This window comes from Musa acuminata, chromosome BXJ3-8 (genome assembly GCF_036884655.1).
Source record: "Musa acuminata AAA Group cultivar baxijiao chromosome BXJ3-8, Cavendish_Baxijiao_AAA, whole genome shotgun sequence".
Classification (NCBI taxonomy): domain Eukaryota; kingdom Viridiplantae; phylum Streptophyta; class Magnoliopsida; order Zingiberales; family Musaceae; genus Musa; species Musa acuminata.
Window position 1 is genome coordinate 10328324 of NC_088356.1, and position 23538 is coordinate 10351861.

General features: G+C 41.5%; 6 protein-coding genes across 11 annotated transcripts; 4 read left to right on the top strand and 2 right to left on the bottom strand.

Moving 5' to 3' along the window:
- The first annotated feature begins 478 nt into the window (after window positions 1-478).
- LOC103994484 (delta(24)-sterol reductase) lies at window positions 479-2865 on the top strand. Of its 2 annotated transcripts, none has more exons than XM_065162877.1 (3): window positions 479-633; window positions 880-2128; window positions 2218-2865. In XM_065162877.1, the coding sequence occupies exons 2-3, from the start codon at window positions 890-892 to the stop codon at window positions 2668-2670; spliced, it is 1692 nt and encodes a 563-aa protein (XP_065018949.1). In that variant the 5' UTR covers window positions 479-633; window positions 880-889; the 3' UTR covers window positions 2671-2865. The 2 variants fall into 2 exon arrangements, with proteins under 2 accessions (XP_065018949.1, XP_065018948.1); XM_065162876.1 differs by having other exon boundaries at window positions 485-633; window positions 875-2128.
- A 16-nt stretch (window positions 2866-2881) lies between these two features.
- Window positions 2882-4879, bottom strand: LOC135644907 (uncharacterized). The gene is made up of 3 exons (XM_065162878.1): window positions 3976-4879; window positions 3654-3754; window positions 2882-3509 (listed from the first exon to the last, which is right to left on the bottom strand). The coding sequence occupies exons 1-3, from the start codon at window positions 4071-4073 to the stop codon at window positions 3019-3021; spliced, it is 690 nt and encodes a 229-aa protein (XP_065018950.1). The 5' UTR covers window positions 4074-4879; the 3' UTR covers window positions 2882-3018.
- On the top strand, window positions 4876-7680 carry LOC103994486 (uncharacterized). Its single transcript, XM_009414837.3, has 2 exons — window positions 4876-5404; window positions 6475-7680. The coding sequence occupies exons 1-2, from the start codon at window positions 5032-5034 to the stop codon at window positions 7377-7379; spliced, it is 1278 nt and encodes a 425-aa protein (XP_009413112.2). The 5' UTR covers window positions 4876-5031; the 3' UTR covers window positions 7380-7680.
- Window positions 7681-9820: 2140 nt separating this feature from the next.
- LOC135583528 (uncharacterized) lies at window positions 9821-13720 on the top strand. Of its 2 annotated transcripts, XM_065162879.1 has the most exons (5): window positions 9823-9978; window positions 10116-10169; window positions 12748-12867; window positions 13118-13298; window positions 13429-13720. In XM_065162879.1, exons 1-4 carry the CDS (start codon window positions 9913-9915, stop codon window positions 13247-13249), a joined length of 372 nt encoding a protein of 123 aa, XP_065018951.1. In that variant the 5' UTR covers window positions 9823-9912; the 3' UTR covers window positions 13250-13298; window positions 13429-13720. The 2 variants fall into 2 exon arrangements, with proteins under 2 accessions (XP_065018952.1, XP_065018951.1); XM_065162880.1 differs by lacking the exon at window positions 13429-13720 and having other exon boundaries at window positions 9821-9978; window positions 13060-13273.
- Window positions 13721-13776: 56 nt separating this feature from the next.
- Window positions 13777-20750, bottom strand: LOC135644906 (uncharacterized). Of its 2 annotated transcripts, none has more exons than XM_065162875.1 (10): window positions 20247-20750; window positions 17681-17915; window positions 17212-17256; window positions 16932-17101; window positions 16271-16413; window positions 16013-16187; window positions 15327-15927; window positions 14415-14527; window positions 14100-14343; window positions 13777-14028 (listed from the first exon to the last, which is right to left on the bottom strand). In XM_065162875.1, the coding sequence occupies exons 1-10, from the start codon at window positions 20411-20413 to the stop codon at window positions 13777-13779; spliced, it is 2145 nt and encodes a 714-aa protein (XP_065018947.1). In that variant the 5' UTR covers window positions 20414-20750. The 2 variants fall into 2 exon arrangements, with proteins under 2 accessions (XP_065018947.1, XP_065018946.1); XM_065162874.1 differs by having other exon boundaries at window positions 17170-17256.
- Window positions 20751-20967: 217 nt separating this feature from the next.
- On the top strand, window positions 20968-23157 carry LOC135644972 (uncharacterized). 3 transcript variants are annotated; one of them, XM_065162976.1, is made up of 6 exons: window positions 20968-21167; window positions 21266-21336; window positions 22222-22270; window positions 22346-22452; window positions 22558-22640; window positions 22714-23157. In XM_065162976.1, the coding sequence occupies exons 1-6, from the start codon at window positions 21119-21121 to the stop codon at window positions 23039-23041; spliced, it is 687 nt and encodes a 228-aa protein (XP_065019048.1). In that variant the 5' UTR covers window positions 20968-21118; the 3' UTR covers window positions 23042-23157. The 3 variants fall into 3 exon arrangements, with proteins under 3 accessions (XP_065019048.1, XP_065019047.1, XP_065019046.1); XM_065162975.1 differs by having other exon boundaries at window positions 21099-21167; window positions 22128-22270; window positions 22560-22640; XM_065162974.1 differs by having other exon boundaries at window positions 21099-21167; window positions 22128-22452; window positions 22560-22640.
- Window positions 23158-23538: the final 381 nt, after the last annotated feature.

Genomic DNA, 23538 nt, shown 5'->3' on the forward strand with positions numbered 1-23538 from the left:
ACATAAAAGGAGATGCCTCCCTTTACATGCATTCCTGCCGCACGGGTTGCCATGAATCTGCAGTGGATCTCCTCTCTCTTCAGGTCACTCGGTGGTTGGTAGGAAGAAGGGGCCTTTCGCCATGAGGATGGAGTCCATGGCTTACCAACCTCCCCATACCTCTATCGTCTTCCTCCGTCTCCCACCAACCCCCCCGGCATCTTCTCCTCCACGTTCTAAGAGTCCTGCAACTTTTCTCTGCCCGAGAACCATCGAAGACCACAAACGAATCGTTACTGTCTCTCTCTCTCTCGCGCGCGGCCATTAAAATACGGTCACGGTAGCCTGAGCCCTCGAGAAACACAGAGAGAGAGAGAGAGAGAGAGGAGTGTAACGTGTCACGTGATGAGATGGCCAGAGCGTCGTCCACGTTTCCTTCTCGTGATTCCAAATGGCGGATGCCTCCTCGTCTCTTTCTCCCTCTCGATCGCCTCGGTTTTAGGGCACCCTGTTATTTATTTAAGACGGCACTAGGCTTCTCCTGGCATCAATCTCCCTCGCATTGAAGGAAGTAAAGCGGAGCGGAGGAAGGCTTCCGTGGCTTCCTCTCGCCGTCGAGTAACGCTGGGCTCTCCTGCTAGTTTTGTTTACGAGGTAACCATGAGCTACCTACTTCCTCCTCTCGGAACCTTGCTTGCTGCATCCATTGCTCTCAACAAAATGCTTTCTGCTTATCTACTTTTAGACCCAATCAGTACCCTATTAATGCTTCGCGGAGTAACTGTCCTTGTTGTTTATCGATGAGGAAACCGTTGCTGCTTACGGCATTGACGTTTGTTTACGAGCTGGTTTTACGATGCAGTCTTTTAGTTGCTCTCTCGTCTTCTTCTCTTAGCTCAGGAGCGAAGCGATGTCTACTCTGCCAGCACCTCCCCGCCCCAAAAGGAAGAAGATTTGGGTGGACTATCTGGTCCAGTTCCGATGGATCATCATCGTCTTCGTCGTCCTGCCCCTCTCCTGCTTCATCTACTTCCTGTCCTACCTGGAGGAGCGGAAGACCGAGAAGAAGCCGTACAAGCAGCGGCAGAAGGAGCACGAGGAGAACGTCCACAAGGTGGTGAAACGCCTCCAGCAGCGGAATCCATTCAAAGACGGCCTCGTGTGCACGGCTCGGAAGCCCTACATCGTCGTCGGCATGCGCCACGTGGACTACAAGCGCGCTCGCCACTTCGAGGTCGACCTTTCCCCATTCAACAACGTCCTCGACGTCGACAGGGAAAGAAAGGTCGTCAAGGTCGAGCCTCTGGTGACGATGGGCCAGCTTAGCCGGATCACCGTTCCCATGAATCTGGCGCTCCCGGTGGTCTCGGAGCTCAACGACCTCACCGTCGGAGGCCTCATCAATGGCTACGGCATCGAGGGCAGCTCCCACATATACGGCCTCTTCTCCGACACTCTGGTCTCCCTGGAGGTCGTCCTGGCCGACGGAAAAGTCGTCAGAGCAACCAAGGACAACGAGTACTCCGACCTCTTCTACGCCATTCCTTGGTCTCAGGGAACGCTGGGCCTGTTGGTGTCAGCCGAAATCAAGCTCATACCGGTAAAGGAGTACATGAAGCTGACCTACAAGCCGGTGAGGGGGAGCCTGGGGGAACTGGCGCAGGCTTACGCCGACTCGTTTGCACCCAAAGGTGGCGACCCGAAGAAGATGCCGGATTTCGTCGAGTCCTTGATCTTTACGCCCACGGAGGGGGTGTTCATGACCGGGGCCTACGCTTCCGAGGAAGAAGCGAAGAGGAAGGGGAACGTGATCAACCGGGTGGGGTGGTGGTTCAAACCGTGGTTCTATCAGCACGCCGAGACGGCGTTGAAGAGGGGCGAGTTCGTGGAGTACATCCCGACGCGGGAGTACTACCACCGGCACACCAGGAGCTTGTTCTGGGAGATGAAGCTCATCCTGCCGTTCGGCGACCAGTGGTGGTTCCGGTGGTTGATGGGGTGGATGATGCCTCCCAAGATCTCCCTGATGAAGATTACGCAGGGGGAGGCGATTAGGAAGTACTACCACGACATGCATGTGATCCAGGACATGCTGCTGCCCATGCACAAGGTCGCCGACGCCCTGGAGTTCCTCCACCGCGAAATGGAGGTAGGTTTCCGTCTTTACTTCCTGCTGCCCTTGCTTGAATTGCTAGTGCTACACACCGCGACGCATGTCATGCTGGGGTTTTGATTCAGGTCTATCCGATCTGGCTTTGCCCACACCGCCTCTTCAAGCTCCCGGTGAAGACCATGGTATACCCAGAACCTGGATTCGAGATGGATCCGAAACAGGGAGACACCAGCTTCGCGCAGATGTTTGCGGACATCGGCGTCTACTACGCCCCCGGGCCCGTGCTGAGAGGCGAGGAGTTCGACGGCGCCGAAGCCGTGCACAGGCTGGAGGAATGGCTGATCCAGAACCATGGTTTCCAACCGCAGTACTCGGTGTCGGAGCTCAGCGAGGACAACTTCTGGAGGATGTTCGATCGAGAGCTGTACGACCACTGCCGCAGGAAGTACAAGGCTATCGGGACGTTCATGGACGTCTACTACAAGTCCAAGAAGGGGAAGAAGACAGAGAAGGAGGTGCTGGAGGCGGAGGCAGCCATCGCAGAGACCGAGTACGCCGTAGCCGAGAAGGAGAACTAGAACCGAGCGAGCCGCCTCCGGCACGCCAATAAGATTGGATTTCACATGATGGATGGAACTCAAGCAGGGTAGTATCTGCCTGCCAAATCTTCATGTGCTTTTTTATGCTTTCGAGTAGTGTAAATCGTGTTGGAGCTCTCTTTTGCACTGGAGGTTATCTCGTGATGTCAAATCTTAGTTTACCATTTGAAGCAATTGAAGCTCCTGCAATCCACAATACTTAGGTTTGTAATGTTTGAAATCGCAAGACATTTTTAGAATGCTGCAGCAAAATTGCAAGACATTTTGCAAGTTGCAGAAATCTGAATGGAAATTGCATGACATTTTTGTTCTATTTTTCTTGAAAGATCACCAGATTCTTGGTTTCCTGATGAGTCGCCTCCTGCTTTTGTGTGCTCTGCCGGTAAGCTGGAGCAAACTGGAGCTCCTACTCCTTCCTGGTTTGACATGCACAGAGACCTCCCTCGTCTTCAATCTCACATGGTGACGACTACCCCTCGCATATCCTCTCCCTTTCGAGCTCTGCCTCGTGGGATACAGAGACCTCAGTATGTGTTCCTTCCTCCTCTCTCTCACTGATCTCCTCCTAACACCTCTGTGATGATCCAAGGACTCCTCTGATGAGGAATCATACTCGCTTGAACTGTATCCTTCTTCCACGTTTTCGAATCGACGACGATACGTACGTTTGGTGTTCTTCAGCTTGTGCCACAGAAAACAGGTAATCTCTTTGAGTGCGGTCCAGTATGTCTTACATGCTGCCCATGACATCTTACAGATACTTCTGCATACACATTGGAGTATTCCCACTTTAAATAGCAGGTAGATGAAGAGCAAAGCTGCAAAGAACAAATGATCAAAGTCTAAGTGTTTTTTCTCTCACAACAAATATTATTATACATTTGTAAATTTGCAAGTGTATTAATATCTATATCAGTGGCTAATCTATTCAGGCTTCACAGAAATGGGTGAAGGAGTCTTACTTATATAAGCCAGCACAGATACCATCAACAGCCTCAAAAGATTGGAGATGCACAAATGCTCAATAAAGCAGGTAATGTCCCATGTTCCTGAGCAAATACCCCTACAGAGACACAAAACAAACGAGGACAAAAATTAGTATGATCACATCACAAATCCATTGCACCATTGCATGGGTCTGTTGTATGAACATAAAGCTGAGAGCTCTGGATTTATCTTCAAGGATTAAAGCATCAAAAGAAGAGGCAAAAGAAGATTTTTCGGTATGTTAAGACAGTAAAGAGTTGTTTGTAGCAGCAAAATAAGGCTGTTGATTCTACTTACTCGCATGAAGCACCAAATATGGTCTTAACTGGAGCAACAAAAGCATTCCCAAGTGCAGTTCCAACACCATTTGCAGCTTTACTGATAACAGATCCCATCACCGAAAGTAATCATCCATCTACTTCCTTATGTAGAACACCAAAACCTGATCCAGAACATTACTGATTTCTTATTCATGTTTTACAGGGATGCAGTAGTGAATTATGGTAAGAGGTCAACAGAAATTAATCTCTGAGAGACCAACACAGAAGCTTTGTCTGATGGCAGTGTACAAATACCTTCTCTGAGGAAGAAACTTATCAGAAAATTCATTAAAATAAAAGTAAAGATTACATAAGAAAAGAAAGAAATGATTTAAATTAGTACAAACAAACATGCAATGCGGAGTATGAGGAATTCTAATTGCTTTCTTCTTTCCTTTCGTGTACGGAGAGCTGTAATTGCTGCCATTAATAGATAGGGAAAAGGGAAGAAGCGTACATGCGACTTCAAATGCAGCGAGAAGAAATGGCTTCAAGAAAACAGAGAAACAGAGAGAGAGAGAGAGAAGAGAGGAACGGCGGAAGAAAGAAACGGTTCCCACTTCCCGCAAAGGGCGTTTGGAGAAGAGATCCAACGGTTGACATCCTCCTCTTTTGGAGAACGAAGGTGAGTTATAGACCGCTCTCGGCTCGGACAAAGAGACACGTGACTCGTTATAACCCGGGGCGAGTTACGAAGCGTGACGTGGCATCTTATATCTGAGAATGCGACGGCGTATGAGTGGTCCCCATCAGCTTCTTTAATCATATAATAGGTAGTCGGCAGGTACGCTACAGACGCGTAGGTGAACTATTTTCTTATTTGGGCTAGCCATGTGGAATGGAGACGAAAGAGGGCGCCCATTAGCGTAGGTGAACTATTTTCTTATTTGGGCTAGCCATGTGGAATGGAGACGAAAGAGGACGCCTTTAATGGGCGCCCATTAGGATGAGTGCCTCCACATCGAAACCCTAAGCCTCCTCGTCGTGCTCGTTCCAGTACGAGCCGATTCCCCCTGCTTCGTCGCGATCTCCCATGGCCCCGGCGAAGCTGGAGGGCTGCGACCGGCCGAAGGAGGAGGGGGCTAGGGTCTGCATCAACGACGCCCTCACCGACGACGAGCTCCGGGCGGTGCTCAGGCAGCTGGAGAAGGAGGAGGAACGGGACCTGTTCGGGCTCGTATGCAAGCGCTGGCTCCGCCTTCAGAGCACCGAACGCCGCCGCCTCCGGGCCCGGGCCGGCCCCGCCATGCTCCGCCGGATGGCTGACCGGTTCCCGGGACTCGTGGAGCTCGACCTCTCCCAGTCCGCCTCGAGATCGTTCTACCCTGGAGTTACCGACTCGGATCTCGCTGTCATCGCTGCTGGATTCCGGAATTTGCGCGTTCTCGATCTTCAGAACTGTAAAGGTGAGACATTTTGGCCTCACGTGAAGGTTATGGTCTGTGGTTTAATCGTTTGGTATAGACTTTTGTTTGGTTGTTGATCGTCTCTATTAAATTTGAGTAGTTAAGGTTAGATCTTTATCTTAAAGACACGACTTTGTTTCCCAGGATGGTTAGCCCTGAGTGTTTGTTAGGTTCCACCGGTGATGGCGGAAATGATATTAGATGAGTCTTTGCAATGAATTAATTGATTATTAGGTTATGCACTTGTAAAAGAAAATACAAGTACTGGTATTATTTAATCACTTGGTAGGCACAACTTCTTCTTTAACTATTTGAACTTTGCTTGGATGTAGTGCTTTCGCTGATCGGGCCTTGATGTTAGGTAATGGTTGTTGGTGATTAATTTAGTAGATATGTCATTTTTTTTCCATTTAAATGATCTGCCCATATGGTAGTATGTCTTTTCAATGTTCTGGAACTCAATAGATAAAATTGTTTGGACAGAAAGGAGGTATCATTTGGTGTAAAAATGTCTTTCTTCTGACTTCGTATTATTGATTAGCAAAACATTTGGAAAAGATTGCTGAGATCGACTTGGGCATTCATCTCCTTCTGGTTAACTCAAGTGCACATTCTCATAGTTTATTACTGCTTATTTACTGTGAATGTATTTTCAACTACTCTTGTGTCATTTCACCAGATGTAATTTAAATGCAAATTTCATCATACTATTCACTTTTCTAGTGGGGTTTTCTTCTTTTAGTTTCTTCCTGGAACTTCATAATTCCACCGCAACAGTGGTTAAGATACTGTGTAGCTGATTTTAGATATCTGTGATTACTGTTGTTTCTTAATGGTGTCTTGTATATTTTGTATCCGTGATGAAACACTATGGTTATCTTCTTATTTACAGAGACATGCAAATTTTGGTAAGTCATATTTTATAATGAAATCTGTCACTATATGCAAGTTTGTCTTCTTTTTTTTTTCACTTAATCCCGCTATCACCTTTCCCTCATCAGTAGAAAATAGGTTGTTTTGCCTTCAGACTTAAGTAGTCTAATATAGATTATCTCCTTTCTGTTCCAAAGGTGTTACTGATGTCGGGATGACTACTCTGGGAAATGGCCTCCCGTCCCTTCAGTCCCTTGATGTTTCCCAGTGTAAAAAAGTTACCGACAAAGGATTGGTGGCTGTCGCCTCGGGTTGTTCTTATTTAAAAAGGTTGCATGTAACTGGATCCAAATCTATAACAGATGAATTATTAAAATCTCTGTCTAAGAGCTGTCCTTGCCTAGAAGATCTAGGATTGGCAGGATGCAACAACATAACCGACATTGGTCTCTCAACTCTTGCTGATGGTTGTCGACATATTAAGTCTTTAGATGTTAGTAAATGCACTAAAATCAGTGATGTCGGAGTCTCAAGAGTTGCTGAGGTTGCACCATCATCATTGAAGGTTCTCAAGATGTTGGACTGTTTCAGAGTTGGTGATAAATCCATATTTTCATTGGCTCACTTCTGCCATAACCTTGAGACTGTCGTAGTTGGTGGATGCCGTGATGTTTCAGATGAATCCATAAAATCTCTGTCACTTGTTTGTTGCCACAGCTTAAGGAGTTTTAGGATGGACTGGTGTTTAAACATCACTGACTCGTCCTTGAAATGCATGCTGTCAAACTGTAGACATCTTGTGGCTCTTGACATCGGTTGCTGTGACAAGATTACAGATTCAGCTTTCCATTCGCTGGAAATGGGAGGATTTGAGTCCCAACTGAAAGTTCTAAAGATGAGTAACTGCTTGAAGATCACAATTTCTGGTGTGGGTTCCATATTGCAGTTCTGCAAGTATCTGGAGTACCTTGACCTGCGTTCGTGCCCTCATATTACAAGGCTGGGTTGCCAGCAAGCTGGTTTGCAGTTTCCTGAATGCTGTAGAACAAATTTTGATGGCAGCTTAGGTGAAAGTGAAGGTATGGTTGATTTCTTCTTCTGAAACATAGACCACGACAATGTGACAACACTTAACGACAGGTGCTTATGGGCAAGTTCTAGTGCGTGAACGCACCTTTCGTTTAAAGTCTTCACCAAAGTTATTGTGTCTAAAGTATGTCTGTATCTTGAGCTTAGGACTTGGAGGTGTCTCAATGCAGCTTTGTGTTCATATAGCCACACATATTTGGCTGTAAAGTCTCAAATGGTTTTCATTTAGAAACCAGAACTTGTAGATTGTTTCTGTAAATGGGGAGTTCCATGTAAAAGACTCTTGGTGATTGAATAAATTATTTTCTTCTGTATACCATTTTTCTTAGATCTAAATGACTCCTTGTGACACAATTTTATTATGACAATGAAATAAAACTGTTATGCAGTTGTATCATGGTAATGAGAAGATCTTTGATCCCAGACTGTCTCCCATTCATGTCTCGTTGCTCTCTGTAGGATTAAACTGTTCTTATTTTCTTACACTTGAAATTAAGAACCTGATAGAAAATGACTCCCTTGTTCATGGATTTTCCAGGCAAGTCTACACAGGTCCACATTAAAAGGCTCATCCTTCTTTCTCAACAGCATTCAAGTCGACTGAAATGAGAACGTGTTCATCCATCCACCAAAGTCTGCAGATATGTAGCCCGTTCACAGAGACTTCAACCGATGAACAAACCCTGGTATCAGTTTCGATAGGGTCAGGCAGTAGTTCTTTTAATTTGTTTGGAGAGTTTAATGGCGCTGGAGTTTCCCCGACCCTACGTAACGTTCTGCTGATAGCTATAATCATCGGCATGGAACCATCCCCAAGAGCCTGTGGAAACTGTCCAAGCTTCGCCATCTGGTCCTCCACGACAACAAGCTTGAAGGCGGCATCCCCACGGTACTGCACAGGCTGCCCTCTCTGCAGAACTTGTCTCTGTCACTGAACAGACTCACGGGGCAGTTGCCCAGAAGCTTAGAACCCTGCCATCTTTATCCTTGGCACGCGATGGCATAACAGGCTCTGTTCCGTCAGCTTACAGAGACCTTCATCGCCTGACCGTCCTTGATCTCCACCACAACAGCTTGTCCGGCTTGGTCTCCTGACTTCGTCGGCCAATCTTGAAGCAGGACCTTTCCCTTGAGCAGTTTGGCAAAGACGAGCCTCATGGACTCGAGTCGTGACAAGGTCGCCGGGCACATCCCATCCCAGATCGGCGAGCTGGTGTCTCTGAGCAATCTTTCTCTCAGCGACAACCTTCTCACTGGGACCATACCGGAGTCTATGGCCGACCTAGAGAGGCTTCAGTCTTTGGATCTTTCGAGTTACCAGCTTTCGAGTCCATTGCCGGGCAGCTTCAGGAAGGCGTTCCTACTCTGAAGACCATCAACCTGTCCTACAACAAGCTTAGCTTGGGGAATCTTTGTCAGTCAACCTCAAAGGTTAGAATATTCACAAATCCCTTGTTTTTATTTTCAATCGTATTTTCATTTTTTTAATATTCATAACATTATCCTTTACAAATGCACATACATATCATTAACTTATCACTTAATTTCAATCATCATTCAACTCCTTCTATATAATTTCTTTTTATTTTTGTAGCATATTCTAACTCATCAGAGATGGTCGGACGTGACGCAGCATTACTGTTGCGTATGAAATAAGAGTATGATTAATAATTGAGAAATTATATTTAACAATATTGCTTTTTTCTTTTTTTTTTTCTTTTTGGCTATTGGCAACCTCCTTACTTCCTACAAACGCATAAAAAAATTATAATTTTACTATATACAATCTTATAATTATTAATCATACTTTTATTTCTCACAATTCCTTAATTATCATATTTTGAATCCAAATATTACATTTTCTAGAGTGATACAGACTTACCCCCCAAAAACAAATATATTTTTTATATTATTGTAGAAACGCCCATAATGTTAATTTTCGGGTTTGTAACCTGATGTCTTATAAATCTAAAAAATGCTAAATCGGTCTAGCAAAAGTAAAAATATATTTCTCACCTTCTTGTCTTTATTATCGAATCGTTCAATTTGAATATATTTTTTATCACTTTACATAGATGAAAAATGATCTAACGATTAATAGTAGAAGAAAATTAATAATAGGAAGATGGAGAAGAAGGGAAATAAAAAATGATTGTATGAAAGGAGTTGAAAGAGCTTGTTAGAATTAAGTAATAACTTAAAAATATTTATGTTTATTTATGAATAAAATATTTTAAAAAATATTAAAAATTATTCAAATAATATCATAAATAGCAAAAGGATTGCCAATAGAAATATTCAATTTTTCTTTGTTATTGATGGCTAACTCACAAAAATAAGAGCATTAGTGTCAAAACAAAATAATCATAATTAAATTATATATATATATATATATATATATATATATATATATATATATATATATATATATGCGCCTATATTTCTGGCAAAAAGTCGGCCGTCGTCGTCTCCTATAAATAGGGTCATCGAAGCTTTCCAAGATCAGCGAACTCGGCGAAATCGGTAGAGGGAAGAGACGAAGAGAGATGGGGGACGGTGAATTGGGCTCTGCCGGTCACACAGCCATCGATTCCTCGAACGTCGGGTTCAAGGTCCGCTCTCTCCTTCGCTCCCTTCGCTCTTCTTCCTTCCTTCCTTCCTTCCTGTTTCTCTTTTAGGGTTTCATCCATTCGTTCTCGAAAGCGTTTCCGTTTTTGTTCTAAGATGAGATCTCTTCTCCTACCTGCAGTTGCTGAAGAAGTGCGGATGGAAGGAGGGCACCGGCCTCGGCGCCTCCGAGCAGGTGAGAGCTCGCCTCGACGGTCCTTTATCTTCCTTTTGGTTTGCTCTTGCACTTGCTTTTCTCTTCTGCTATGGATCGGTATTGTGTAACTAACAAATCTTTATCTGTATTTGTGTTCTTGCAATTCGTCGGTAAAATTTCTATTGATTAGGGTTCTTTTCCTTGTTCCCGAGCATGAGCATCTCTCCGTTCAATTGTGGTCGTTTCCCTTTGTCTTCTTTCAATGTTTCTCGATTCCTATTTTGTAGTTTTCTCGAGCAGAACCTCATAGTTTCGGATTTATTTCTTTGCTGCTAGAACAATTAGGGTTGGATATTTGTTCTTTTCTTTATTATTTTATCCAAGAACGCGAAAGAAGTACAAGCTACTAGGCAGATTCTGTGTAGGCTGACCAGCGTAGCAGCCACCTGCAACTGCGGGGCTTGGGATGTAAGAAACTTGACTATTCTTTATATTTTTTTACAAGAAGGTGAAAGAAGTATAAACTATTAAGCATTTCTCGAGAGATCACGAGATACTTGAAGGGGCAGCCCAGTGTACCAGCCACCTGTAGTTGCAGGGGCACAAGTTTAACTGTTATTTATATTCTTCTCAAGAAAGTAAAAGAAGTATGAACCACATCTCTCAAGAAATCATGCCATCCACGGGGCGGGGATGGTCAAGTATGAACTGATAAGCATCAAGAGGGCAGTCCAGGGCATTAGTCTCCATAAGATTGCAGAGGCTGGAGATGACCATATTTTATTGTTCTTTTCTTCATATTTTTCCAGAAAAACTGAAAGAAGTATGAGATGCTAGGCATCTCTCAAGAAATCACAATATTCCTTGAAAGGGCATCCCAGTGTACGAGCCACCTGCGGTTGCAGGGGCTGAGGATGATCAAACTATTTGGTCTTTTTGCTGTATCCATGGAGTCTGATTCCAGAGTTTGCACCCATGAGCTCAGGTTTCTACCTCACTACTGCACCAAGGTGCACCATGAAGCACAATAATATTTTGCATTGAAATTGCATTGTGCTACATCATAAACACCTATAACGCTTTGACAAAGTATTGTAGTAATTAAAGCTGTAGGATCTAGATTTTTAGTGTTAATCATGTATAAGGCTTTATAGTCCAAATGTAATACAGTAAGTTGGGGAACTTTCTGGCTGCTGCATAGAGAAATCGGCATTGAAGTTTCTACTTTAAATAATTCTACTGAAGAAATAAAAATGCAAATAGCATGGAGGATATAACAATTCTGGGCTACCAGAAATCTTAGGCAATTAGTAGGATTTTTCTGCAGTTGGCCATCCCGGGATTCAAATTTTCGTGTTGATATGAATCTCAATCCTGGTTCTTTTGATCTAAAATATCAGTGTGGTATGTAAATAAGCTACATAGAAGCATGAAAGAGCGGTAGCATCCTAAGAAATAGTATGATCTCGTAGAGTTTAACAGAAAGTAAATATGAATAAATGTTTATGTGTATTTGTAGTGGGTAAGAATGGAGAGAGAGGAGGATAGTGGTCCAGAGAACATCCAGTCCGTCTTTCTCTCTCTCTCTCTCTCTCTCAATTTCTTGTTTCTTCTTGATGATCAACTGAAATTGTCCATTTTAGCTTTATAAATTAAGCTGTCCACCTTGTCCACTTAGAACTTCTTACTTCTATGCAGGATCAGTAAGGATTGAAAAGGATTTCCGAAATAATGAAACAAAGTCCTTATCAGAGTTAATTGTTTTCTGTAATTGGAGTTTAAATTCTGTTCATTCTTCTGGTTTCCACTAAGGGAGATTTGAGTTCATTAATTCTACTCAACTACAGTATGGTAGCTGGAATATTGTTGTATCTCTTTTGCACTGTCATGTAAATCACAAGTCTATTTGGGTGCTGCCATAGGTCATTATTACAACAATTGGAAAACTCTAGATTTTCTGTGCGAACCTTTTACAGGAAAGTGTTATTTAGGGTCATATCCCTTAAGCAAATAAGTTTTTTCTAATTGTCTTTGTTCAACATCTTCTTTCATAATCTTATTTTTATCATGTAACAAGATAAATTGATTGATCATAGTAGTCAAGTCGTATCTTGTTTTATGCATGGATAATTATGTGTCGGGTCCAAACTTATGTTTGCAACAGAGCGATGTTTATTGTCATTCTTAAAATTTATCATGAGCCATGCTAACTGCAGGAGGGATATGGAAGGTTGGATCATCGAGCACATGAAATTTGATCAAGCTTTTGATCATATTGGACAACTGTGATGAAGTAGAGATAGAAGACTATTATTTAGAACTCTCTGATTCTTTTAAAGATTTTGTTAATGTATCTTTGTTAATCATTTTATCCTGTCTTGGCAAGTAATCGTGAGGCTTGTTTATATAATTTTTTCTCATGTTAGTTACAGTTTTACCTCCTATTTCGTCTAATTATTTAAAATCTTTTGATTTTGATTTTTTTATTTTTCTCACGACATGGCAAGCAGTTTTGAGGCTTTGTTATTATGTAATTCTTCTCCTCATGTCAGTCAGTTACTGTTTATCTTTTCATTCTATAAAATCCTTTATTAGTGTCATTGATTGGATTGAACAGGGCATGTTGGAGCCTATCCCGACATTTGTTAAGAAGAACAAGCGTGGTATAGGTGCTGATAAAACCAAGAAAAAGGTTGAAGTCCCGAAAGATCTTGATGCCAAGATGCAAAATAATCATGTAAGTAACTGAGCACTCAGATGACCAACAACATTTTGGTTTTGTTTTCTTCATGACATTGTTTTCTTTAGTTTATTTAGACCTCTAATTTTCCAATTTTTTTCCATGCTTGAATGTGTTTTCTGGTATACATATTATTATTATTCTCTTTGGGCATGCAACTATTGAATTCCTTTGGTTGTTTAATGATAGGGGATCAGAGAAATAGGCTTGTGTACTAAATTGTGCTACCGTTTATCCAAATGTTCAGGACATGCAATCTAAGAAAAAGAACAAACAAGTCTCTAAAAGAATAAGGAAGATGCGGGAAGAAGAGGAGAGGATGAAAGAGAAGGAATTTGAACGAGCCTTCTTCAGGGAGTTCTGGCCGGACAATGTATAGATGCAATTGGTCAGATGATGTGATGCTCCTCTATATATAAAAAAAAAAGGTAAAAAAACCTGGTGTGTACGCAACACATTCTGGTGTGTATTTATTATCAAATAATATTGGCTTAGTTAAAATTCAAAGGTGATTAATTTTGATTTAATCATTGTTATCATCATACCATGTGAATGCAGTTCAGGAAATGGCTCCGCACAGAATGGAAAGGACCTTTGACTGACTCGGAGAGATTCCAAGTCTGACGTGGTAACCGGAAAAGGTGGTTAGACCATGCATGATACAAGTTGCCAAAATAACAAAGGATGCTTGGTGGAGCTTTTGCTACTACGTCTGCCAGCCAAGGTTTCGTCTTGTGCTTCTTACATTTCGGATGTTTCCTCCATATAATTACTTTTGATGTTCACATTTACATTTTGGTCAAACGCATATTTGAACTTTTCGAGTCCTCCATACACATTATTTTTATCAGACTTATATATAATTTAGAATCCAACACAAGCTCATGTAGAAATAAATATATATCATCATGAAGCTTTCTCCTGCGAAGAAAAATTGTGTGGTTTTTCCATCTGGTGCCTGACAAGCTCAACAGGGGCCGCCGGAATACGAGCCCACCACTCCCTCAGTCTCCTCCTCAGCTTCTCACTACTCTTTTTCCTCAGCGGCATCTCCCTGGTGAAGGCCTCCACCGCCAATAACACCATCAAATGCACAAAAGGCACAATTGCAACCAATGTCGCCGCCACGATCAGGGTGAGCGCCGTCTCGTCGGTTGCCTGAAACAACAATCAAGTGATTAATTAATTGGATCTTCCGTGGATGATTCAACAAAAGACAGGCCAACCACCTTTGGAATTGCCGCGAATAGGAGAGCTCTTAGCTTAAGAAGTCCGATGTTTCCTGCCTGAACCATAGTTTCCAACCGGGCGATGGCATCCTGCAAAACTAAGAGCTGCTCAACAGCATTCTTGGAAGGGGGAGGCGTGATGTGAAACACCTGCACAGGTTTCCGTTTTCTGCGGAACTTGTGCCACGTCATGAGAAGAGCCAGAGATAAGGATATGCAAGATAAAACGTATCTGACCCAACCCCTGGCATCCATAATATTAATGTCAATATATTAAAAAGTAGTTTCCTATGACCACTAGAAGGTGAAAGTTACCTGTAAACAACGTAAAGGTTCACAACCAAGAACGAAGTTGATTTAAAAGGATTTTCCCATTTAACTAAAAGCTGAAGCAACTTGGTAGACTCGAGAACTGGGAACAGCAACTCCTGCAAAAGAGACAGAGAGAGTCATCAGAGATGCCCGCAAAACACTAACTTAAATCATGCTCATTATTACAAGTTTGAAGGTGAAGAAAATAAACTATTCAATGCAAACTTTAGATGTATCATTTTGGATACCTAATTACCCAAATATATTACCATTCACTTATATATTACCCAAATATATATATATAGGTCATAGCAATTTAGATAATTACTGATGTAGGAGCATAATAATTTTGAATGCTGAACAACATAATAAGCTGAAATTGCATATAGTTTCCAGATGTAATTTTCATAGTTAAACATCAGTTTCATACATAATAATATGGGTCTCTAATATTTCAAACAAAATACATTTGGACGCAAATTTTTTCATGTGGATCATGATCCAATGTACATCACAACAGATTCTCCATAGTTCTGGTGAAATCAGATGTGATCTTTATTTGTTTGGAAAGCACATCCAAATTTATTCAATCAAGCATCAAAAACCACATATCAATGATGGGACAATGAGAGATTGATTTTCAATTAATAACTTATAACTAGGTCAGTATATTAAAAATGACAAAAGCCAACTAAGTCAACTATTCATATCTTGTCTTAAGATAGATTTTGGAGAATCATAATAGATCAAACTACAGAGAAAAGACATGCGGAAGTTATAAAAGTACCTAATTCTAAAAGGTACCTAGAAAAGATGCACCAGTTATGTGAGGTGGATCGATTCAAATTAGTGTGTGATGAGAATTGGAAGAAAATAAGTAAAAATAAAAATAAAAACATCACTAGAATCGCATACCTTCATTACAGCTAGGTTTGTATCGATGCCGTCGACTTTCATCTGGTCCACCGTTGCACGTGCCGCTTCAGCTATTTCAGAGTAACAGAACGATTCCTTTACAGCAGTTTCCAGAGAACTTGTCGAACCAACACAAACATCACCAACAAGGATGTATTTTTCCTCGATACCATCTACCACTTCCATTTCAAGTGTGAAGCCCATTTTGGTGACTGTGTATAATGAAAATGGTAAAGGACAAACATGTAAATTCGTATCAGATGATGAATTGACAATAATGCTCTGGATTCCATCAGCTGGCAGTTTTAAATAATCATATAAAGCCTCCAAGATCTTATCTCCTTTTGGGAGTTTCTCAGCTAAGTAAAAAGCAAGTATAGACCTAAAACGAGGAGGATGGATATGGAATGCTTCTTTTAAAGCTCGATATCTGAAGATGCCTAAAATGGCCTTTGAAAGAGCTTCCATCTGCTGAATTTCATCAAGATCATACTTCCTAATAAATTTGTGCACCTGCAACACTTCACCAACAACTGCCAGCCAGTAGTCTCTCCGTGAATGGCCTTTAAATTCAGGAAATGCAAAATAAATGGGTTCTGCTCTGTGATGAGGTAAAGTTATTATCAGATTTTATAGATTCCAGTTGGAAGAACAGATGCAATAAAATTGCCAATGACAACACTTACAGAGATATTGACTTGTACATCACAGCTTTATCAAAGAGGCGAGCACCCAGAGGTCCAGTCAGATCACCCTTTATCACTTGCTTTAGGTCTGTTGCCAGATCATATCTGACAGCTTTATCATAACCCACTCCTAATGATTCAAAGTAGAGAGCATGGGTTGTCAACGTCAATCGTCCTGCCAAAAGGAAAGAAATCACTCAAAGGCCTATTCAAACAAAATTTATATGCATGTAAATATTACAAAAGAACATGCTTAACCTGGCCATGCAGATGTTCCAATGTGTTGTAGAACAGGTTGAGTGGGCATTACACCATCAACTTCTAAAATAACTTCTCCATCAGAAAGGTGAAGGTTTGAAGCAATCAATGAGCCCATAATATTTTTTAAAGATTTAATTTCCCTATAACAGAATTACACTATATAAGTTAAATCTAAATTTCACCTAATGGTCGAATCCAACCACAGCAGTTCAGGGTTACAAAAAATGAAAGAAAATATGAAATATGATCTGATGCTACTTACAATTAACTTATTTATGATCAATAATAAAAGAAGCAACCCATACGCTGGAGAATCTGAGATTAGATAACAACTTATATAAATTTTTTACAGTACTTTTTTTTCTGTAGCTACCATAATGCTCATGAAAATTTCTTCTCAAGTCCGCTATTCAATCTTATGTGTCCTACAAGATGACATCTTTAAAAGAAGACAAGAAGCATCCACATGCCGACAAGGAACTAACTTCAATTACCTGATCTTGCTTTCAAATACTAAAATAATAGCTCCTTTATATTTTCAAATTTTAAATTACAATCCCTTGACTAAGTAGGTTACATATTACAAATTTTCTAGTGCGCTAAGTTATTCTTAGGTAGTACATCCATGAAAAAGAATTGATAGTCATGAATAACATACTTGTATAGACTTTTGAGGTATTTGTCATATATGAAAAAATGCATTTGGCCCCCTGATGAGCAAGTCAATGCGTCAAACAAGTTGTGCACAGTTATTGAGTCAGCAATGGCAGGACAGGCAGGAGCTATTCGTGCAAAAGCTTTCAATCCAACAGTCTTCCTTTCATCTACCTGACTTACACAAGAAAAAAAACTAAAGCACTATGGAGTATAAGAAAACATAATCAATGGTAACACACCTGAGCAGCCAGACATGAAGAACTAATGTAAAAAAATGATACCCCATGCTCTTCTTCAACTACCAGATGGTCACAAGTATTAGATTCCTGTTACAAGAATGAGATTAGCAATTGAGTACAAAATATGAAAATATTAACTAAAAACCATACACATAACTTTGGACGTTTGTCTTAGAGTGGCTAAATAGCATTTTGAAATAGTATGGTTTTCTATCGAGAATTTAAGTCAATTGGTGAGTTTCTTGCTGGTTCATGCCAGCACATCATGTGATAATCAACACAAGGCAGCAAAGGGGGGCACATGCATTTTCCAGTCAACTAATTTGTCAATTTGCCCTAGTCACACACTAATGTGTGGCTGCCAGCAAATGCAATACTAGGACAAATAACAACAGGAAATTACAATGAAACATCACAATACGACTGACATAACCTTAAGAGACAAAAGAAAATGATACATCAACAACTCAAGTTCTTACAAATGTAAACTTAAAGATCTCATATGTCTCACTTTGGGTATGGATTCGCTGCATGCTCCAGGGGACTCCCAAGCCAGCATCATGTCAAAAGTTAACTGGCGGAACTCCTTATTGGCCAAATAATCTGGATTCTTGATCACCGCATGAAAAGTTCTGAAACAGCAATATTCAAATAGGTCTCTTGCATATGTAGTAGGAAGTTTGACACGATCAGGAAATTCGGTCTCAAAAGATTGTTGCAATTTGTCCCTTGAAATGTGAAGAATCCTGCAGTTGCAAGGACCATTAGGTGCTTGCTGTTGTTTACATCCAAGCAACAGATCAACGATATTGATTTACACAATAACTAATACAACAAGACCGACATCCCACAGTGGGTCATATGACCCATAAGTTAATGCTGCCAATGAGTCAGATCCGATATAGTTGCAATGGATGGTGCAGGAATTAAGGGCTACGCTGAACCAACCTCCGACAGATTAAGAAATGTTGGCCCCTGTTCAACCAATATAGCTAATAGGTCAGCTCGGGTCACCTGAGCTGATCACGGTTGAATAGGGATGGCAGTGTAAGGTAAGCTATTCTTTCCTGTCTAAAAAAAGCATGAGCCAGGTCAAGCCATGTTGCTCCATATTATTAGAGAAATATATGCTTGACCTGATCCCAACCTAACGAATAAAGAATACTTGACTCAGAGCTCAATCCATGAAACCCATGCATCATCTTAAATTGATCAGGTTTACTTGAAGGATTCTAGTCAAGATCGCTGGGTCTACAACAAAAGGTAAGTAGAAACTGATCCAACACAGGGACATGCACAATGATCAAGAGACATCCACCAAAAACAGACTTCCAATCAACTGGAATTTAACCATGTATTCTTCCACATTTCCTACTCAAATGCACCATTTAAGGTGGATTAGAGCCATAACAAATAATATTCTTCATATGACTAAAACTTCTTTCAGGCATCAGAACTTAGATAAGCATGTAGGAAAATCCTCACCACATTTGCCAGACACTAAAAGGAGGCCACATGCACTGGGCCACACCTTTTCATCCGAAAGTTTCCCACAGATATCCACTTTGGGGCACAGTTCAACACTAAGTAGACTCCGGATGATAGGTTATCGTGGGAAGTCTAAAATTAGGGGGAGATGACAAACTGTGGTGTGGCAAACAGTGTCTATCCCAAGGAGGGCACACATAATTGAAAGATACAAGTCAACACAACCCTCAATCTGAAAGAAATGTAATCAATGGCGATTCAATGAGAACTTCCTCTTTTTATGGTCAAAGGAATCAGTCCTATCACATCTATGCTCCTGTGAAAGGTACTCAGGTGCATGTAACTTGAAGATAATTACATTCATAGGATAATCACATTCATAAAATTGTGAAGCCTAATTGTCCTGAAACAAAGAACGGATGTCATGAGTACTTCACCTTCTGGAAATGACAACCTTCATTCAGTAGAAGGGGAATAAGTTCTCATAGCATAGTGGAGATGGAAGTCTTTGAGTGGATGTATGTTTATAGCACCTATTATTTCAGATGATACTGGAAATGATGATGGACAAGTTTAGCGGTCTGCCTTACAAAAAGCAAACCACAAATGTGATATAGATAATGACACATCTACTTACAGGCCAAAGAAGTTCAAGATTTCACTAGGACATGTTGGAAGAAAGTTAATTACAACGAGACAGAGCACACAAGATTGCTTCAGATCTTGCGTTCAAAGATCATATTATTTGACTAATTTATCGCAATGATGCATGCCTGCTATGAGGAATATAATGGCCAGATTTAGGGAGATGGATGAGAGCATCATAAGAAGAGGGAACTGTATAGTGCTATTCATCGTACACAAGTAATGGTTCGAGACAACAGTTTCTGAACTTCTCAATTTTTTCCCGTCGCCATTCTGACAATGCTAGAAGAATCGAAATCAAACCACATCTACTTACAGGCCAAAGAAGTTCAAGATTTCACTAGGACATGTTGGAAGAAAGTTTATTACAACTAGACAGAGCACACAAGATTGCTTCAGATCTTGCATTCAAAGATCATATTATTTGATTAATTTATCGCAACGATGCATGCCTGCTATGAGGAATATAATGGCCAAATTTAGGGATATGGACGAGAGCATCGTAAGAAGAGGGAACTGTATAATGCTATTCATCGTACACAAGTAATGGTTCGAGACAACAGTTTCTGAACTTCTTCTCAATTTTTTCCCGTCGCCATTCTGACAATGCAAGAAGAATCGAAATCATATACATACAATACTTGTCAAAACAAGCAAGTTTTTGATCCTTACCCTGAAAGAAATCAAGTTTTACAGAGAGGGAGGGGAGGAGATCATCACAAGATTTGGTAAAATTTGCCGAAACAAGAAATTTCTTGATTGTTCCCTTCAAGAAAGCAAGTTCAGCGGGACGAGGAAAACGAGCGAGTTCTCGATTCTTCCCTTGCAAGAAAGGGAGTTCGATCGAGATGGTGAGGACGGAGATCCTTCGTCGCGCAAGCAACGAGGATAAACCAGAGTGTTCTTGATTCTTCCGTCAAAGAAAGCAAGCTCTCGATTCTTACCTGGAACAGCGGGCGACGACGCAGTTAGCGAAGGAGGAGAGCTGGGGGATGGGGTTGCCGACGTCCTCCGCTACCCCGGTGCGCTTCCGACGCCGGCCGCTGAAGATGGACTTGAGGGTGTTCTCCCGCAAGATGCTTTCGAAGAAGATGTCCTTTCCCTTCGCCATGTGGCCTCCGATCTCTAATCCAGCGGAATCTCTCTCTCTCTCTCTCTCTCTCTCTCTCTCTCTCTCTCTTCTTCTTCTTCTTCTTCTTTTTCTTCTTCTTCTTCTTCTTTTATTGCATTGGGGTTTACCTCCGTTTCTTAATCTCCCGCTCTTCGTCAAGAAGAGGAGGAAACCGCAATCCTCTCTCTCTCTCTCTCTCTTCTTCTACTTCTATTGCGTTAGGGATTGCCTCAGCTTCTTGATCTCGCGTTTCTTCGTCAAGAAGAGGAGGAAACCGCAACCCTCTCCGAGTGCTACGGCGTTTCGATACGAAGAACGCTTCGTCCGCGCACTACGGTCGGAAACGCACGTGCAGGTCGTTGGTATCATCGGCGTGACAATGATGTACCGTTCAAAGGTGGTGCACGCACGAATCACGTGGGATGAGTGGAGTGAGATTGATTTCCAATCAGCAGACAGGTAGGCATGATGGGGACTGGCTGATGCTTAGTGAGAGAATAATGAAAGTATACTGATCAGGTTTGACCGAGTCGTTGACAAAACGGAAGGAGGAGATCAAGTTGGGCCGAGAAGAGACCACGTTTAGCCCGCACCAGTTTCCGTTCGTCTTCTAGGGCTTTCTCCGTTCCCTCGATCGTTTTGTTGTTTCGCCGGAGGCGGAGGCTTTGGAAATCTAGGGTTTCTCTTCGCCGGTGATCGAAAGCCATGGCGGGAAAGGAAGTGCGGGAGTACACCAACCTCAGCGACCCCAAAGGTATTGCTGCAGGCGAACTCCTTGACCTTCTCGTTGCGGCTGTTGCTGCTGTTTTCGTCGTGAGACGCGATAACTGCAATCCTAGTAATGATTCGCAGATCGGAAATGGGGGAAAGGGAAAGACAAGATCGACGACGAGGACGTCACCTTCCAACGGATGGTGGCTAAGGTTAGCCGATCGGCCCTTCTATGGGTCATTGCTCCTGTGATTTGTTCCAAGTAGCTTTATTTCATAGAAAAAAAAAGAAGTCTTTTAATCTTTCTTTTTCTGAGTTTCGAGTAATATATGTTGGTCGTTAGAATTATGGAATGCAAGATTTCTTGGACTCTTAACTGGCTGGCGTTGGTTGCCATTGCAAAGTTCAACTGATTGAATCAGATAAACAGGGCATGGAGATTATCCTGTGCCATACTGGTGCTGTAATTTTAGATGTGATCTCATGGGGAATAGAATATGATTTACATCCAAGGTTTTCTGATTCATCAATCTTAGTAATAAAGACAACTATAATTTGAATTGCATATGAGCTAGAAAAGTTCACTCATTTCTTGTTCGAATTCATGTGTACGACATAATATCACTCAATTAGGCATATTAGATTAATGATGCAAAACTTTTTGGAGTGTTTCACCTTTTTAGTGTGAAACACTATAATTTTCTAGTTTAGCATTTATTCTCTTTTTTTTTTTCAACACATCGAATTACTTTATATGCTGAAAATTATTCCCTTGCAACCACAAAAAGAGCAGTGACTATTTGAGAAAAACTTGCACTGGCTGAACGTAATTCAGCTTCAATGATGCCCTGCAGATGCTGATATACTGATGTTTAGAAGGAGTACATGTCTGTATGGCTGATTGAAAGTATTTTGCTTATAACTTGATAATATGGCATAGCTGACCATTTTCTTGTGAACTGATGTGACTTCATTGAGGTTAACTATTCATTCATTCATTCAGGCATGCGTGTTGGAAACATTTTCTATGTTAGTGTTCTGATAACGTGCCCCGGCAGGGATATTGGCTTCTCCTGTTGGGCGGTTGATGCTAGCAGATGCAGGAAGTTGCCGGTGAACGTGGAGGCTACCTTCATGGGCGAGGCGGTACTTGATTTTCTTTTTCGCAGCAATGTTATATACTTTCATGATATGGTTAACTTTGTGGTGGTTCGCTCTCAGCTTTGGACAGTGATGACTTGCTATATCTTAAAGAACAAATGGAAGCCGAGGAAGATGCCGAGCGTCTTCTACGGCGCACTGAAAAACGGGCATTTGCTGCATTTAAGATATCCTCATGGGAACGAGTTGCATGTGTTGACATATAGCTATTTCTGCATCATTTTTTGTCTTTTTTCTCATTTGTATATTTTAATTTCCATGACTCTGACTACAAAGCTGCAAGTTTGGCGGACTCCTCACCTGCACCTTTGCCCCTGCCACTTCGGGTTGAACCGAAGCCAAAGAGTGGCATAAGGTAATGTTGGATTTAGTTACAGGCTTATTATTACTATACAAGAAACATGATTTGTTATTTCTTTGATGGGCAGGCAGCAAGATCTCTTGAAAAACATCATTGGAATCAAACCTAAGCGGCAGAAGGTTTCGAGCCCTGGTTCTTTGCAACCTGAGCATTCCACCCAATCTTTCCCTGGAAGAGTTGCGTCACCTGCAGACAGTGAAGGAAAGCTTGGGAAGAATCTATCTCCCACGAGGCCATGCGAAACACAGAAAAGTTCATGCTTGGTGGCTGCCGTTGGGGTGCACAAGAAACAGGAAGAGCAGGAGGGTAAAGATCCTTCCATGAAATCAAAGGGTGCAGAGGATGCAGTTAAAAGTTTGCTAGGTTTAGCTTATGAAAGTTCCGATGACGAATGACCAGAGAAAAAATATGCATGCAATTTTGTTGCATCTCATAAAATTTTAGGCTGTTTGTTTTTCAGTTTTAAACCTTGTTGACCTATTTATGTAATGTGAGGAATGTTGGTGGTAAATAGGAGACTGCTTTTCTCAAAAAATTATTCCTCTTTTCCTCAAACATCATATTTTATTTGATGAACAAAAAGTTATGGCTCCATACATGGCCAATTCTTTTCCCATATATTAGTAATTCTATCATTATTTATTTGCTCTTTGCTTCCTCTTCCAAGTTGTGACCAAAATCACATCATCATGGATGATTTTTGTTTGATAATGGGCATTTATTTTGCTATATATCAGTAATTTCTAACATTACTTGCTCTTTAAACCCCCAATGCCGGCCATGATTTCAATAGCATCTAATAATTATGCTTGAGCGTGTGAGTTAATTGGTACAGCCGTGCCCCATCACATCTCTAACGCATTAGAGAGCAATACCTCTAAAAAGTTGGATG